The sequence below is a fragment of the Rhinolophus hipposideros genome (assembly GCF_964194185.1).
Source record: "Rhinolophus hipposideros genome assembly, contig: HAP1_SCAFFOLD_649, whole genome shotgun sequence".
NCBI classification, from domain to species: domain Eukaryota; kingdom Metazoa; phylum Chordata; class Mammalia; order Chiroptera; family Rhinolophidae; genus Rhinolophus; species Rhinolophus hipposideros.
In genome coordinates, this window is record NW_027669071.1 from 1 (window position 1) to 17,368 (window position 17,368).

Sequence of the window (17,368 nt, forward strand, 5' to 3'; positions counted from 1 at the left end):
AAGGGGAAAAAAAGCCATTGGCTAAAGTCTGAAAATTCTAAGGTTGATGAAAAATTGTGTGTGGTCCATGGGGGGAGGGATGGCGTAACTATCTCTATGGGTTTGGAGCTAATTTGCTGCTCAAATGCTCAACACTCCATTTACCTTTGTTTGCCTTTGCTCGGGTGCAGAAGTGGATTTTCAAGGCTGTTTGGCTCAGAGCAGGTGATTTTCCAGTGAGCCACGCTAACCTGGGTCAAGTTGTCTGTTCTTTTGTGTGTGAGTACATCACGTACCACTGAGAGCACTGGGGACGAGCCCTGAGGGCACTGCAGGGCTTTATCTTCCAAGGAGTAATCAACAGGGTGGGATGTACCAGAGCCCGGTAAAGGTCTGGCGGGAACATGGTCCTCGCGTGATTTCCTGGAGGAACTAATGGCATCACTTAAGAACCCAAACTACTGTGGGCTCCGAGGGTCTGGGCTGTTTTGTGCCAGGAGTTGGGGCAGTTGTGCAGGAGGCAACAAGACTCGCCTTACTTTCCCCATGCCTCCACCCTGGGTATCTGGTTACAACCACTGCCTCATGGTCCCAAGGTCATGCTTGCCCCTTCCAGTCCATCCTGCATGCACCTGCCACGAGAGGGAAATTTGGAAACTGACATCTCATCAAGTCCCCTCTTTACTTAAAACCCATTGGCAACCCCAATGCTTTCAGAATAAAAACTCCGCAATTGAAACATAGGCACAGCTCTGTCACTCACACTGTGTTCCTTGACCAGCACCATGAGCATCACCGGGAGTCTGTTAGACAAGTGGCGTCTTAGCCTCTGCCCCAGACATGCTGAACCTGAACCTTCATTTAACATACAACCCCCAGGCACAGCTCAGCACAGGGAGTTTGAGGAGCTCAGAGGTACAAGTCTCTCCATGGATTGCCCTCCTCTCCAATGCATTTTTTTGCTTCTCTTTCCCTCTTTTTGCTGCAATCAGTTTCCGTCACTTCCTCATCTGCTGTGGCCGATCATCTTTAGCATGGAGTGGATCACCTGAGGAGCTTGCTAAGAATGCAGATTCCTGGGCCCAACCCAGAAATGCAGCATCCAAGAGTCTGCTTTTTAGAGAAGTAGTCCAGGGGATCCTGAAGTAGGTCCTTAAGGACCATAGACAGGAATATGTGACTAATGGCAACTCCACCTGTCCCGCCAGGCCTCTGCACGTTCTGTCTCTGCCTGGATCACCTCGTCCTGCCTCTTGCCTTGTTGACAGTCAGGAGGTCTCAACTTAAACACCACCTCCCTGAAGGATCCCTTCCTCACCTGAGAGCAGGGGTTCTCAACTCTGGCCATGCACTCGACTTGCTTGGGAGTTAAACAAAAAAAAGTCCGATCGCAGTGCCAGCCAAACAAAATCAGAATTGCAGTGGGTGGTACCCAAGTACCCTCCACCCCCACCCCTTTCTATGGAGACATAACCAGCAGTATGCTAGTGAATGTTTAACAACCAACAGTACAGAAAAAAGGAGCCCTGCTTTACAGTTTGTCAATTTCCTTGGTGTAAATACTTCCACCATGACCGAATTCAAGATACCAGGAAGAGGTGTGCTTCCAAATGGAGCAGCGCTCCAGAATACTCTGGGTATAACTTAAACACAGAAGAGTCAAGTGCATAAACCTTAGGCACAGAGCTTCATGAATTTTCACATGTTCCCCTGTGGAGTAACCAGCTGATAGATCAGGATTCCTCCACCTTGGCACCGCTGACATGGTGGGCCAGATAATTCTGGTGATTCTCTGTGGGGGATGTCCTGCAGGTGGTCGTATATTTAGCAGCATTCTTGACTTCTACCCACCGGATACCAGCAGCATCTCATCTCCCACCCAAGTTGTGGCAACCTCAAATGTCTTCAGACATTGCCAAGTATTCCCTGGAGGTCAAAACTACCCCCAGTTGAGAATCAAGGGCCCAGATCAAAATGTGGAACATTTCCAGGAACCCAGAAGCTTCTCTCATGGCTTTCCACCTAACTCTCCACCCCAAAGGGGGCCTCTATTACCATAGATTCATTTTGCCTGTACAATGTCAAGGAAAAAGAATCACATTGTATGTGTCTTTTGGGTCTGGCTTCCTTCGCTCAGTATTATATCTGTGAGATTTACTCATGGTTACACTAGTTCATTCATTCACTCCTGCTGCTGTACGGTACGCCTTTGTGAAAACAGACCACAACTCATTTATCCATTCTACTCTTCTAGGAGACTGGAGTGGAGGCAGATTTCAGTCTGGGGCTATTACAATTAATGCTGCTGTAAACATTCTTGTACACATCCTCTGATGAACATACCAAAAGCTATGAGGAGTTGGGTCACAGGGCAGAGGCATGTCTAGTTTCACGTTCTGATTTTGTAAAGCCTTCCCAGGTGACTCTGATATGCAGCCAGGGTTGAAACTCCACGCTGGATCTCCATGTTAATCACGCCTCTGGCTTCTGCCATCGCAGCCCTGATCAAACTGTACGATGACTGCCTGCTTACTCACGCCCCACCCCTCCATCTGCTGCTCCACCATCTGCACTGGGAGGGCACGGGCCCCACCCGGCTGGTTCACTTTTGTACTTTCAGCACATGGCACATAACGGACCCTCACTAAATGAGTGTTGCTGAAGGAGAGAAGGATGAAGGCTGGCTGTTGCTGTCCCCAGTCCTCTATCTGTGCAGCAGTGTGCATGGTGCCTAATCCTGGGTCTTTCCTTCTCTACCCTTCTCCTGGGCTGGGAACTGGGAAGGAGATTTCCAGCATCTTTGTCTTTCTGCCTCCTGTTCCTGAGTCAGGAAAACCCTGTTCCAGGGAACCCAGGTAGGGATTTGGAGACGCAGAGGGAAAATGCTGAGATGTGCGGTTTCCTGCTCCTGCCTCTGCCCCCAACCCGAGTTCCAGTTGAGGCGTCCAGGGAGTGGGCCCAGGGAGGCTTCAGGAGAGAGAGAGAGAGAGAGAGAGCGAGAGAGAGAGATTGTGTGTGTGTTATTCCTGATGCTCTTCCTGCTTCCTGGGGTGGCCTGAGTTTGAAATCTACGCAGATCACAGCTAGAGTGTGCCAGGCCAAGGGCAAGTACCCATTCAGGTATACAGGCGTGCTGGGATTGCTGGGATGGCTGTACAGGCCATGCACTATCCTCTGAACTTCTTTTTTGCTTGTAATGTAGCGTGATGTAGGGCATAGAACAGGCACTAGGGAAAGAGCAGCATGACATCGTCATGTCTGGTTACCTCTTTCTCAATGGGGAAATGATTCAAGATTGGATATGGTCCCCTTTGAAATCAGGACCTGGGGCCGAGGACATTAAAACTAGTCATCCTCCCTTCTCAAGCCTAGTCAGATGAAAATACTCTCTTATTAAGGCTGTTTTGTGGCCCCTTCCCCAAGAACTCAAAGTGTAGTGTTTGTTTTAGAAGTCCCATTTGCAAGGGTTTTCAGTGACTCAGAATGCTCCACTGCTTTTTCTTTAAGAATGAAAATATATTCCTGCTGTGTCCCCAGCTCTAATGGTGCCCAGACACATTTTGGTCCCCCTGGAGTTGTGCACTGTACCACCTGAACAACTGGACAGGGTGACTGCAGCAGCGGCCACCTGTGCCCTGCACATTATATCCTCTCCAATGACCCCCAGAGGTCACAGTAGAAAGTTCTACGCAAACTAAGGGCATCTGCGTCACTCTGCATCCCAAGAGTGACCCTCAATCAGGGAAGAACGGGAGCTGGTAAGTACCCCAGCGTCATCATCCCTCAGAGGAATAACCGTGAGGCTGTTCCACACAGTCTCCCAAGACATCCAGGGAACGCACAGGTGCCCGCAGTGGTCACCTGCTTATTAACCCAGGCTCTAGGGGCTGTCCTCCGTTCCTGGGTGCCTTCCCTCCTTTCTGGGCTCACTTCTCTAATAAGGTTTGCACCCAAACCCTGGGGAACCCAAGGCAGTATCCCTGCCATGCCCTGTTCCGGTCACCGCTCTGTTTCATTGTTTGCACAGCATTTCTCACCACCTGACATGATCCTGCAGACCGAGTTTCCCCGAAAAGAAGACCTCGCCGGACAATCAGCTCTAATGTGTCTTGGAGCAAAAATTAATATAAGACCCGGTCTTATTTTACTATAAGACTGGGTATAATATAATAAATATAAAATATATATAATATACCAGGTCTTATTTTACTATAAGACCCGGTCTTATATTAATTTTTACTCCAAAAGATGCATTAGAGCTGATTGTCCAGCTACGTCTCATTTTTAGTGAAACATGGTAGTTACATGTACATTATTTCTCCCATCAGAGGACAAGCTCTGAGAGTGAATCTGTGGTCTCTTTTACCCCCAGTACCATGCTTCCCTAAAAATAAGACCGGTTCTTTTATTAATTTTTGCTCCATTAGGGCTTATTTTCAGGGGATATCTTGTTTTTTCATGTACAACAATCTACATTTATTCAATTACAGTCATGTCATCTTCTTCTGGAACATTGTCATAACGTACTAAACACATCCATCTGGCTGAGATCTTAACTGGAGCTTATTTTCGGGGAAACACGGTAACTACAATCATACCTGGCACACAGTGGGCCACAGGCAAAATACAATTCTATCTTTATAAAGACAAAGTGAGGAGTAAACCTTATTGCCACCTCTTGTGCATACACTCACACATGTAGGCAACATCCACACCCACATGTACACACACTCACACGCATGCACAGACAAACATGCACACATTCACACAGGGCACACACAACTCTCCATGCACACACACCACGCGTCCACAGATTCTCTCTCTCACACATACCCGCACACACACATGCCCCAATGCGACACATGTGCCAAGCGGTGAGAAATCTTCAGAATAAAACACTTGTTCCTAAAGCCAGGTCAACACAATGGCCTTGTAGTTGTCAGTGTTGATTGACAGTGTTTGCTTTTCCAGTAACATCCCTGGGTTCTGGGCCCTGGAATCAGCGAGCACAGGCGACTTGGCAAACACACTGGATGCTGGCCTGGCGAAAGCCACTCCACCTCCTTGGCCTGGTCAGTATGTATAAGCCACCACCCTTGGTGACTTAGCCCCTCACTGTCCCCACCCTGGAATGGTACCATGCCCATGCCCAGACCCTCCCCGTGGTAGCGGTCACTAACCTGTTGATGAACTCTTCATAGCAGGAGTAGATGGCGGCCAGGCACACAGCCACTAGGTTGGGCAGGACCCGGGGGTGGGGGCAGTGCCCTGTGGGGCCGTGCATGCTGGAAAAGAGCAGAGGGCAGGGTGAGAAGGAGCTGCAGAGTGGGACCCACTGCAGGGAGCGGGGGCGGGGCGAGGCTGGGGAACTGGTCAGACACAGCTTTCGGGATGTGAGGTTTGGGGGAACACTGAGCTCTCTGATGGGGAGTTGGCAACACCGGAATTTCGGTCCTGGCTCTGCCATGTGCAGGCAGCAGAGAGCAAAGCTCCAGGCCATGGACTCTAGATCAAGGGTGCCTGGATTCAAGGCTAGCTGAGCGGCCTTGGCAAGCTACTTAAACTCTCTCTTCTCAGTTTCCTTCACCTTAAATTGGGACAGCGGCCCTTGCCTTAATGGGTTTTAATAAGGACCCAATTTTCTAACACATGAGAAGACAGCACATGGAGGCCATATGTCTGGGACAGTCACATTTATGCCTGGACGTTCTGGAATAATTATTCATAATACCTCATTTCACCCTGCTTTGGAAGCAAAATTATTATGGTCGCCCTGGCCTAGCATAGACTTTGCGACACAGTGACTAATGCCTCCATAAATGAAGCTGCTGTTCCTGATCACGGCTGTCTCCGTGCCTCAGTTCTCTCATCAATGAAATGGGGCTAATCCCCCTACTCCCAAGGCAGTTTGGGGCCTGAGGACAAAACCTATAACATTCCTGGAAAAATTACTGTGGCCACATGGACTAAGAGAGACCTCATTTGAAAAAATTTTGCAAACCTTAACTGGTGCTTGAAAGGGTCCCTGAAGTCACCCAAACTCTGGCAGAAAGACACATCATTTGGATGTAGAAATGCTTTGTGAATTCTAGGTGAGTATATTTAGGAAACATGTAACTTCAGAACCAATTTAACCAGGCTATTTTGGTTTTCTTAGAAAATAAGAGTCATGACAAGGACCACTAACGCTCCCATCACGTTTATGAATTGTTCTTAGTGTTTATGAGTATTAGCGCGCCGAATCCCTCACATTAACTGGATGAAGTGGGTATTATGAGTCTCATTTATAGAGGAGGAAAACGAGGCATACAGAAAAAAATTGAAACATCAAAGCAAAAGTAACTTCCCCATCAGCAGGGAGGAAGAACCAGAATATTTGGCTTACTCTTGGCCAAGTATGGGAGATGGCCGGCTATTTAAGTCCCCAATGACGAATCTCCAGGGCCATCAGGGGATCGTTTCCTACACAGCAGGCACCAGTAGCCTGAGACTGTGGGACCCATGGAAATACTCAAATTATTTAGGACTATTACCATTTCCTGAATTCCTACTGAACATCAGGCACTGTGCTAGGGGCTTCCTCACACATCATCTTATTTAATTACATAACAACAGGACAACAGAATCAGAATGGTCCAACAACTGGCTCAATGTCACACAGCAAGTAAGCGCCTCAATGGGAGGATCCAGGAGACACTCAGGGCCTCTGAACACCAGTGGCTCCTGTCCGGAAATCACTGCAGTGCATGGTTCTGGGGTGGAGAGGAAAGCTGGCTCGAAGGCCAGAGTGGGCAGGGGGTCAGCCGGGAGACCCACCTCTGAATGAACTTCTTCACCACTTCCATCCCCGCGTTGAGCTCATTCAAGGCAAGGATGTACTCCTGAGTAAACAGCCTCAGTCGTGGGCACTTCCCAAAGTCCTGCAGAGAGAACAGAGGGTAGGTGTTGGGACACACTGCAGAGGAGGCCAGAAGACCAGAAGGGGTGGTGAGACCCTCTCTGTCCAAAGCCATTGGTACAGAAGGCAGTGGGAGACACCAGCTAACTCCGTTTTCTAGAAAGCACACATATTTTTCACTTCAAAGAACTGGCTCCATACCTTGCTTATACCTTCTGATGACTGCCCATAGAGATCAGGAAATGTCCTGTCACAAGGGGGTTTTCTGGCACATGTAGGGAACCCACTGGCATGGTACCAACCCACTCTTGTGGTGGGGCAGGGTCAGTGTGCCACACAGATGTGCTCAGAATACAGCCAAGCTCGGGCCCCTGTTCTGCACGGCCATGAGGGGACTGCGGATGTTGAGCCAGGCCCCCATCAATGTTTGGGGAAGCAATGAACTTTTCTTCTGCAGCCACCCGAGAGTTTTCAGGCCCCCTGCTTTGTATGAGCTATTATCTGAGGCCACTCAGAACAGCAAAGTCAGATGATGCCCCAATCTGGGACCATCAATTCAGGTGGCGGTGCTTTGGGACTTCCTGGAGATTTGAAGGAGATAAAGGTAAGTACACCGGACAAAAGGAATGCCCTGTGTCCTCAAACATCCTTGGTGAAGAAATACTTGATCCTTCTGAGCAAGAGGGCCACGGCTGCCCAAGAACCATATGTGGCCCGGGTGGAAATGGTTCCTAATCGCTGGCTTCTCAGGCAGCTCCCTCCTCTTGAAGCTGACCCAGCCACCCACCATGCTCCAGAACTAAACTTAAGGAGCGTTTGATGATCTTGTCTTTTGGTTATAGAAAAAGCCATGCTCAAAGGGCACATGGATAAAATAAAAAGGCAGATGACACAAATTGATGAACTCCAAAAAGGCTGGCTAGAAGGGTAAGGGTGAGTTTGTAAGATATGGGGTTTGGGAAGAGGTGTGTGTGTGTGTGTGTGTGTGTGTGTGTGTGTGTGTGTGAGACGTGGTGTGTGGGAGAAGGTATGTGTGTAAAAGATGTGGGGTATGGAAGGAGGTATGTGTGAGACATGTGGTGCTGGAGGAGGTATGAGAGACGTGGACACAGAAGGAGGTGTGTATGAGAGAGATGAGGGAGGAGGTGTGTGTGAGAGAGATGAGGGAGGAGGTGTGTGTGTGAGAAATGAGGGAGGAGGTGTGTGTGAGAGAGATGAGGGTGGAAGTGCGTGTGAGAGATGAGGGAGGAGGTGTGTGTGTGAGAGATGAAGGAGGAGGTGTGTGAGAGATGAGGGAGGAGGTGTGTGTGTGAGAGATGAAGGAGGAGGTGTGTGAGAGATGAGGGAGGAGGTGTGTGTGAGAGAGATGAAGGAGGAGGTGTGAGAGAGATGAGGGTGGAGGTGCGTGTGAGAGAGATGAGGGAGGAGGTGTGTGTGTGAGAGATGAAGGAGGAGGTGTGTGAGAGATGAGGGAGGAGGTGTGTGTGTGAGAGATGAAGGAGGAGGTGTGAGAGAGATGAGGGTGGAGGTGCGTGTGAGAGAGATGAGGGAGGAGGTGTGTGTGTGAGAGATGAAGGAGGAGGTGTGTGTGAGATGAGGGAGGAGGTGTGTGTGTGAGAGATGAAGGAGGAGGTGTGTGTGAGATGAGGGAGGAGGTGTGTGTGTGAGAGATGAGGGAGGAGGTGTGTGTGAGAGAGATGAAGGAGGAGGTGTGAGAGAGATGAGGGTGGAGGTGCGTGTGAGAGAGATGAGGGAGGAGGTGTGTGTGTGAGAGATGAAGGAGGAGGTGTGTGTGAGATGAGGGAGGAGGTGTGTGTGTGAGAGATGAAGGAGGAGGTGTGTGTGAGATGAGGGAGGAGGTGTGTGTGTGAGAGATGAGGGAGGAGGTGTGTGTGTGAGAGATGAAGGAGGAGGTGTGTGAGAGATGAGGGAGGAGGTGTGTGTGTGAGAAATGAGGGAGGAGGTGTGTGTGAGAGAGATGAGGGTGGAGGTGCGTGTGTGAGAGATGAAGGAGAAGGTGTGTGAGAGATGAGGGAGGAGGTGTGTGTGTGAGAAATGAGGGAGGAGGTGTGTGTGAGAGAGATGAGGGTGGAGGTGCGTGTGTGAGAGATGAAGGAGGAGGTGTGTGAGAGATGAGGGAGGAGGTGTGTGTGTGAGAAATGAGGGAGGAGGTGCGTGTGAGAGAGATGAGGGAGGAGGTGTGTGTGTGAGAGATGAAGGAGGAGGTGTGTGAGAGATGAGGGAGGAGGTGTGTGTGTGAGAAATGAGGGAGGAGGTGTGTGTGTGAGACATGAGGGAGGAGGTGTGTGTGAGAGAGATGAGGGTGGAGGTGCGTGTGAGAGAGATGAGGGAGGAGGTGTGTGTGTGAGAGATGAAGGAGGAGGTGTGTGAGAGATGAGGGAGGAGGTGTGTGTGTGAGAGATGAAGGAGGAGGTGTGTGTGTGAGAGATGAAGGAGGAGGTGTGTGAGAGATGAGGGAGGAGGTGTGTGTGTGAGAGATGAAGGAGGAGGTGTGTGAGAGATGAGGGAGGAGGTGTGTGTGTGAGAGATGAGGGAGGAGGTGTGTGTGTGAGAGATGAAGGAGGAGGTGTGTGAGAGATGAGGGAGGAGGTGTGTGTGTGAGAAATGAGGGAGGAGGTGTGTGTGTGAGACATGAGGGAGGAGGTGTGTGTGAGAGAGATGAGGGTGGAGGTGCGTGTGAGAGAGATGAGGGAGGAGGTGTGTGTGTGAGAGATGAAGGAGGAGGTGTGTGAGAGATGAGGGAGGAGGTGTGTGTGTGAGAGATGAAGGAGGAGGTGTGTGTGTGAGAGATGAAGGAGGAGGTGTGTGAGAGATGAGGGAGGAGGTGTGTGTGTGAGAGATGAAGGAGGAGGTGTGTGAGAGATGAGGGAGGAGGTGTGTGTGTGAGAGATGAAGGAGGAGGTGTGTGAGAGATGAGGGAGGAGGTGTGTGTGTGAGAGATGAGGGAGGAGGTGTGTGTGTGAGAGATGAGGGAGGAGGTGTGTGAGAGATGAGGGAGGAGGTGTGTGTGTGAGAGATGAGGGAGGAGGTGTGTGTGTGAGAGATGAAGGAGGAGGTGTGTGAGAGATGAGGGAGGAGGTGTGTGTGTGAGAGATGAAGGAGGAGGTGTGTGTGAGATGAGGGAGGAGGTGTGTGTGTGAGAGATGAGGGAGGAAGTGTGGTAAAAGACAAGGAATGTGGGAGGCGTGTGCGTACGTGTGTGTGTGTGTGTGTATGTGTGTGTGAGAGAGTGGTGGCCTGGGAAGGGAGGGGTGTGTGCTGGGCGGTGAGCGGGTGTGGAGGGAAGGTGGCTGGCGTGTGGCTGCAGGTCAGGGACGGGGGGCAGGCAGGAAGGAGGAGTAGGAATAATCTGTCCAACATTAGAAAAAGGCTGGGTTCCCAGCCTGCGGGCGGGCAGGGTAGGGGGGACGATGCTCCATGTTCATCAACCAGCTCAGCTGATGGGCGCCCATATCTTACCTCAGCTGAAGCCTAATTAAGGGACACTAAGCAAGGACAGAGGGACTCTGCCTGCTCCAATGAGTGACATTGTTGGAGACTGACATTTTCTCAGCTTCCCCAATGCAGCACGTTAACGGGGCAGGTGACAGAGCTCAGCTAAGTGTGGAAAGGCAATCTCCGTGGTGGTTGTCGCCTCGGAGGCCTGTCAGAAGAAACACAGACGGTGCAGGAGAGAGAAGCGTGGCCCACGAAAGGATCCTGCGTCCATTCCCAGGCCCATGTGAGGGACCAGAGGCTTCGTTACTGGACGTCTAAACCCATGAGCTGGATTTTAAACAGTCAGGAGGGCAAGTGAGTGTGGGCATGAAGTTGACCAGCCAGAGGGCAGCCTGGTCTCCAAACTCATGTGCCCCTCCTGGCCTCGCTCAGTGGGACCCACTTAATAAAAAGCAACCTGAATCAGAACTAAGACAAACCCAGTGGAGGCTCTCCTAAGGGATCTACCTGATCAACGGGCTCTCATGAATGCTCAGAACGGATTGTGTCCTCCCCACACACTCTCCGGCCAGCGCACAGGAGCACTTCTAGAGCTGCCTGGTGCTTCTTCACTGGGAGTCCAAGGGGCTGAATTAGGGTCCTCAAGACAATGGGAGGGACTCCTCTGATTATATCCTGACCACTAGGATTACGCCTTTGCATCAGGAGGGCAGCAAAAGCCATGGAGAAAGCTCAAAAGGAACATACATACATATGCATGCCCCCCCGAACATGCACACACTCATACATGTACACACATATGCACACACAGACAGGACTTGACTAGAAGATGAGGTCCCTACATGACGAGAAGATTGAAGCTTGATTGTGTTTTCAAATTGAGGATGATGCCCAGACTTTCCCTAGTTCCCTGGAAAGGGGTAACAAGAAAGCTGTGTGGCCTTGGGCTGTCAGGTCCCTCTCTGGGCCTCGTTGTCTCCACTGTGGAATGAGGTTCGGAAGAACTGATCCCTAGGCCCCTTTGCACATCCAAGGTTTTATGATCCTGTGAAAACTACTTTAACTGAACCTGCTCAAGGTAACTGCCATTATCTTTGAGATTAGATTTCTGGATAGTCAAGGTCTCTTCCTTACACCACGTGCTTCCCACACCTGGTATAAGCCACAATCACTGAACGTTAGAAATGGGTCTGGTGGCTGTTCAACACGTGAGTGAGGGACATTTTGCCTCTTCGGAAAAGTCAAATATGCTCCCCTTGGGAAGTAGGAAGTCAGACCACTTGGGCCACTAGGGCCCACAGCCACACCATGCCTCCTGTGTCACAAGAACACTCTGATAAGTGGCATGTGGGCACAGGGACCACAGTCATTCCTGGGGATGACAGAGGAACATACTGAAGAGCTGCTTCCATCTGTAGCTAATTTTACTTTCTGCCCAGTGAGTAACACTCTTTGAGACTCAACCTCTCTAAGATTCAGTATGCTCATCATGAAATTGAGGCACGTGATATGTTTACAAAAGATGCACACTGAGAATGGGTAAAGCTCCAAAATCCCAGAACACAACTGTGGTGTATGATTTCCCCCATTTCCCAAATGTTCAAGTGCCTCCTTAATGAGGAACAGTGCCTGTGGGATGAAGAGAAGTCACTGGTCATGCTATGTCAACAGGCCCATGGCTGGTGGCAGGCCAGGCCCACTCACCAGCCAAGAGCCCCAGCTCCAAAATGATGCCTCTGGCCTACGGCTGCTTACTAAGCCTCAGGAACATTCAACGAATGACACCAAAGGTCTGCCGTGCTTCCCGCAACTGGTATAAGCCACAGTCACTGCTTAACCCATGTCTGTTCTTCTGCAGGAGAGGCTGCTCCCCTTGGTCCCGTCTACAATTCTCTCCTGACACAGCATGTAATTAGGAGACACTTTATAGCATCCTCAGACTCAAGGATCACTTAGGGGAAGTTCTTTAAAAGTGAAGTGAGAATTCATGCCTGAGGGTCCCTGATCTCTGCCAGGCCACAACAGATGCTATAAATTCTGGATTTGCCCTGTAGCCGTGCTGATTTTTATCCAGAAAATTATTACATGGTCAACACTCCAGGCCCATAAAACTAGCCAAATATAAGGGAGATGTTGTATGGTTAAGCTGTTGGAGGCTGCCTGAATTTTGAGTTTTTTCCCTTTGAAGGCAGATGTCCCAAAAGAACCCTTATTAAACAGTCTATTGACTACCATGAAATATGCAAAAGTGTTTATGAGCTGAGGAGGCATGGGCCTGCCAGTATGCTCTGGAGTGCAGCTCTGTCAGTGACAAGTTATGATCGGAAAGGGTCCTTTGCGAAAGAAACTCCAGAACTTTTGCCCTGGATTCTGAAAGGGTACAGCCCTGTCCTCCCACCATATCCGCAGTGATTTTAAAATCAACAATCAGAGACCCTTTCCTTTCAGCTGTCCGAAGCGAGGGAGTACCCTTGAAACCAGTAAAGCCCAAATTAAGGCAGAACCCCACCCACCCCACGCCCACCATCACCACCAAATAGGGAATTTCTTTCTTAGTCCTGGAGAAAGAATTGGATGGAATATCCCTCTCCCTGTGTTCAGAAAACAAGAAATGCATTTATCTGAAACCCAGAAAGATCTCAGAAACAAGCAACAATTCAATTACGGTGTGTGACTGTTCAGGAGAGAGAATGGTAAACGGAAATTGTATGGTACCAACAGGGTTCAATTGGTGGGGGCTGCTTGGAATGCTGTGTTGAGAAAGATTCTGAAGCTATCTCTGGGCTCTTTAGGAAGAGCACTGCAATCAATTAATGATGTCTGCCATAAGCGTGGGAGAAGGATGACTAGCACATGTCATACATTTCCATTCCTGATTGGGGAAGGGGGATAGGTTATATTCTTTAGGAGCATGGTGTGGAGACAGGAAAGCTACTTCACAAAGCCTTTTTCAGAGTTGTTTTCATGAGCTAAATCTTGACAGGGCCAGGGGCAGTAGTCATAGGCATCCCGCCACTGATTTGGTGGCTCAACCTGTGCTGAATTACTCCAATGTCTCCATGTCACCGAGATGAACTTAAGTCTGGCTGGTGGCTGGCTCGGTAGAGCATGTTGGAACACCAGCCCTTGCTTCAGGCTGCGTGCTACTTGGTATCACTCATGAGTAATCACGGCTACTCATAGGTTCCCTGAGTAACCTATGGAACCTTCTGGCTCTCAGGCTCCTCATTTGTAAAAGGAGGTCACAGGCTGTCATAAGGGTTAAATGATGTAATACACGTAGAGCCATAATATGGCTGGCTCTAAGAAGATGTTCAATAAATATCTGTGAGTAGAGGTTAGTTATGCTTATTCTTAGCTGTGGCCCTGGGGCCAGTAAACAGACCTTGCTAAGCCTGTTTCCCCACATGTAATATGGAGAAAACAATACTTGCTGTTCTCATCAAACTGATCAGAGAATGCAAAGGGGCCACACAGACTATAAGTGCCTGGTTCACTATAAGTGTGCAATTAAATTTTGCTACTCTCTTTTTAAAAACTTGACTAAAGTCTACGGTTAATTCAGATTTCCTCTGTTTTTCCCTAACATCCTTTTGCCAGGATCCTATCCAGATACCCCATTACATTTAGTTGTCATGTCTCCATAGGTCTTCCAGACTATGACAGTTTCTCAGACTTTCCTTGTTTTTGATGACCTAGACAGTTTTAAGGAGGACGGCAGAAAGTCCCTCAATTGGGATTGGTCTGCTGTTTGTCTCTTGATTAGACAGGGGTTGTGGGTTTGAGAAAGGAAGACCCAGAGGTAAAGTGCCCTTCTCCTCATGCCATATCCAGGGCACATTATTGCCACGACATACATCACTGCTGGTATTGACCTTGATCATCTGGCGCAGGTCGTGACTGTCAGGTTTCTCCACTGCAGTTACTATTTCCCCCCCCCCCGCCCCTTCTTCCACACTCTGGAAGGACGTCTCTGGGACAACTCCCAGTGAAGGACTGAGTTGCGCTCCCTTCAAGGGCAGAGTACCTACAGATACTGTTGTCTTACTAGAAAAAGATGGAACCAAGGGGAGACAGGCTGCACAGAAACCCCAACATAAACAGAATCCCAAAGGCAGTCCCTGGCTGTCAGGCCAGCCAACCCCACCCCAAACCTCTGGAGAAGTGAAAGGCTGGGGAGGCCTTGCGCCCTCCTCCTCCAGCTTTGCAGTCAGGGAGGGCAGGGAACTCACCATGTTATGCTTGAGGATTCTCTGGACCACGGGGGTGAAGACTTCAATGACCACCATAGACCGGGGCCGCTCTCTGCAGTGCTGGGGAAACGGGAGCACACGGTCAGCGCTTCACCCGGCAGGGTCTAGCTGGGGCCCTCGGGCCTGCGGAAGCCTGACTGGGGCTCCCAACAGGGCTTGGAGGCAGTGAGCTCAGCACTGTGCCTGGGTGCCCTTGCTGAATACGGTTGCATAGCTTTTTATTCCCTTTTTTTAAGAAAAGTGTGTAGGGTTGGGATCATTTGTTTGCATTTTGTTTTGATCTTCAAGTGTGATATGGTTTCAGATGGAGGAGTCGGTTCTAACATGACCCGTATTTAATTCAGCGAGACTTTCGCAGCACTAAGATCCAGAGCACATGGTCTAACAGCAATCTCTTGGGAATCCGGGCAAGAGTACCAGAGGTTTGGGGTTTAGACACCAGAATCTTGAAAATTCTGTGATTTTTCAATCGTGGGCTTTCATAAGCTGGCAGCAACCTGCAGGCCAAATGCAGCTCTCAGATGTATTTTATTTTACTGGCAGGAAGTTTTGTTTTCAAATTGAAATTGAAGGACTTCCAGTGGAGCAGACAAGACCCCACCACTCCAACGCACGTATGGAGGGCCTAAAGGTGCTAAGTTTCCAACCCCTGGATGAGGACACTGGACTTGGGATATTAGAAATCAGGGCTTTGCTGGGAAATCCAAGATGTATTGGATAACTTTCCTCAGCTCTTGGGGTCCCGGTCTTGAAGTCTGGTAGGGGAAACGGCCTGGTGTGTCCAGAGAGCTGGTCCAGCGTGGAGTCAGTGGGAGTGGCTTTGTTTCCCTCAAGCTCTCCTTTCCCCAGGCTGCCTGTGAGGCCAGGCACTGAGCCTGCGGCTCTGACCTCCACAAAGGGAAAACAGCCGAAAGGCTCACAGGCTCCCATGGCGGGGACCCCCTCCCTCCAAATGGCAGAGCAGCCCTGTTTTAGCACCAGTGGAGCGTTCTATCAGGTAATGCCCAAAAAGATGGTTTATGCTACGTCACTGTTTTTCAAACTACTACCAGGAGTCTCCAGGTATGATTTACTTTGAACAAAGGTCCATTGTTCTAGAACAAGTTTGAAAACCATGAGATCTGGGAGAAACCATACAGCTGAAAGGAGAACAAGAAGATTTGGATTAAATTGGACCAAATATCAAGAGAGGAGATGACCAGCTGTGACAGGTAAGGGAACCACTGGCCATCCTCAGGAGCTCAAACACCGGGTTACCTGACCCCACTCTGCTTGGGGGCAAAGAGGCCCATCTTAGTTGTCTTCAGTGTCACCAAACCGTTACTTCTTCCCTTCCTGTGCCCCGATGCCTGTGCAGGTGTGCTCTTGCATGCACACACGCTCAGGCAGAACTGTCAATCGGGTGCTTAGCCACTTGGACCCTCCTTACTGGCTTGGACCAGAGAACACACACTTGCACATGCCCACACAAGAATGTACCCGGGACACTGCAGGCCCGCAGGCTGGGCCCACCCTCTGTTCTGTGGGGCACTGGAAAAGGTCTCCTGATGGAGCGATAGGGCCAAAGAGGACGATGCAATCCTGTCTCCCTAAAGCCTGTGTCCCGAAAAACAGACACAGGCGGGATCCCTGTGTGGGGGGTGGGGCAGGGCTGACGGGCAGGGGATGAGGGCAATAAGTGTACCCCAGTCCCCCTTTCCTCCGGAAACCATCAGGCCTCCTAGGTGCCCGCTTTGTCAGGCCACGTGGGAGGGAAGGAGCATGAATGAGATGAGTCATCAAGAGCGAGACCAGGGGAGCGCTGGGAAGCAGAAGACCTAAGCACTGTGCCTTTCCAAGGACGTCAAATCATTACATAAAATAATCATACAGCAAAGAAATAACTGGACTGCACACTGGTTCAGCTCCGGACCGCTGAGGTGTGCCTGAGAAATAAGGGATGCCTGACGTGCCCTGGAAATGTTCCAGGTAAATCCCACTGTGAGGCTGGAGCTGTGTCCCTGGGAGCGGGTATCCCGCTCTGTGGCTCCTCCCAGCTAACCTGGCATTCCCTGCCTTCTTTCCCTGCTCAGGAAAGCCCCACAGCTGTGCTCCCACTGTGGGCCAACTGGTGCTCAGAGGAGCCGTGGCTAATAATAACCCGGCTCTGATGTCAGGAGCCCAGAAAAGCTGCTGCAAACTTCTCCCAAGGCAGCCATGAAGACATTCCAAGGAAAAGCTGCATGCTCCTCTCTGACCCACTGGTTTGGACCCTGGGCCTCCAATATCACCTGTCTGGCAGAGAAGGGGTTGTAATTCTAAGAATGGGGTAATTGGCTTGCCTTCCGGCTGTGTGGAGAGCCCTGACCCCAGTCGGCGGGCCTGCGTTTACAGCAAATTGTGCAAAGCCAACACCCAGAGTGTACACACAGAGGCAGGCTGGTCCTGCGAACAGCCCCCCTTCAGCAATGCCATACCTTGCAAAAGAATTCACAGAGATCTGGTGGTGGATGGTTGTTTTCCAGCAAAGGAGCGATTGCCTGAAAGACAATGAAACAAATGTCAGTTGGAATCTCTTGGAAGGAATCGTAAAGAGGGTGTACATCTGTGTAAGAGGCACGATGGAAAGTAAAACCTCCCTGACACCCTCTGGGCAAAAAAGGCCCATTCTCTAACTTGCAGGCCAGGCCCACTAAATTTTGGGCGGCACATGGCTCCCACTGAGAAGCTGATAAAGCTCTGGGTTTCCTCCAAGAAAAATATATACAATGATGCATGTAACTTCAGGGGTTTCATGACC

At 50.1% G+C, this 17,368-nt stretch overlaps 1 protein-coding gene across 1 annotated transcript; it reads right to left on the bottom strand.

Moving 5' to 3' along the window:
- Positions 1–5,159: 5,159 nt before the first annotated feature.
- Positions 5,160–17,110, bottom strand: LOC308495699 (C-Maf-inducing protein-like; the record flags this gene model as incomplete). Its single annotated transcript, XM_081080692.1, has 4 exons — positions 17,046–17,110; positions 14,569–14,649; positions 6,796–6,899; positions 5,160–5,264 (listed from the first exon to the last, which is right to left on the bottom strand). Coding segments are annotated over exons 2-4 (266 nt in total), but the record flags the coding sequence as incomplete, so codon positions are not given.
- Between the last annotated feature and the right edge of the window lie 258 nt (positions 17,111–17,368).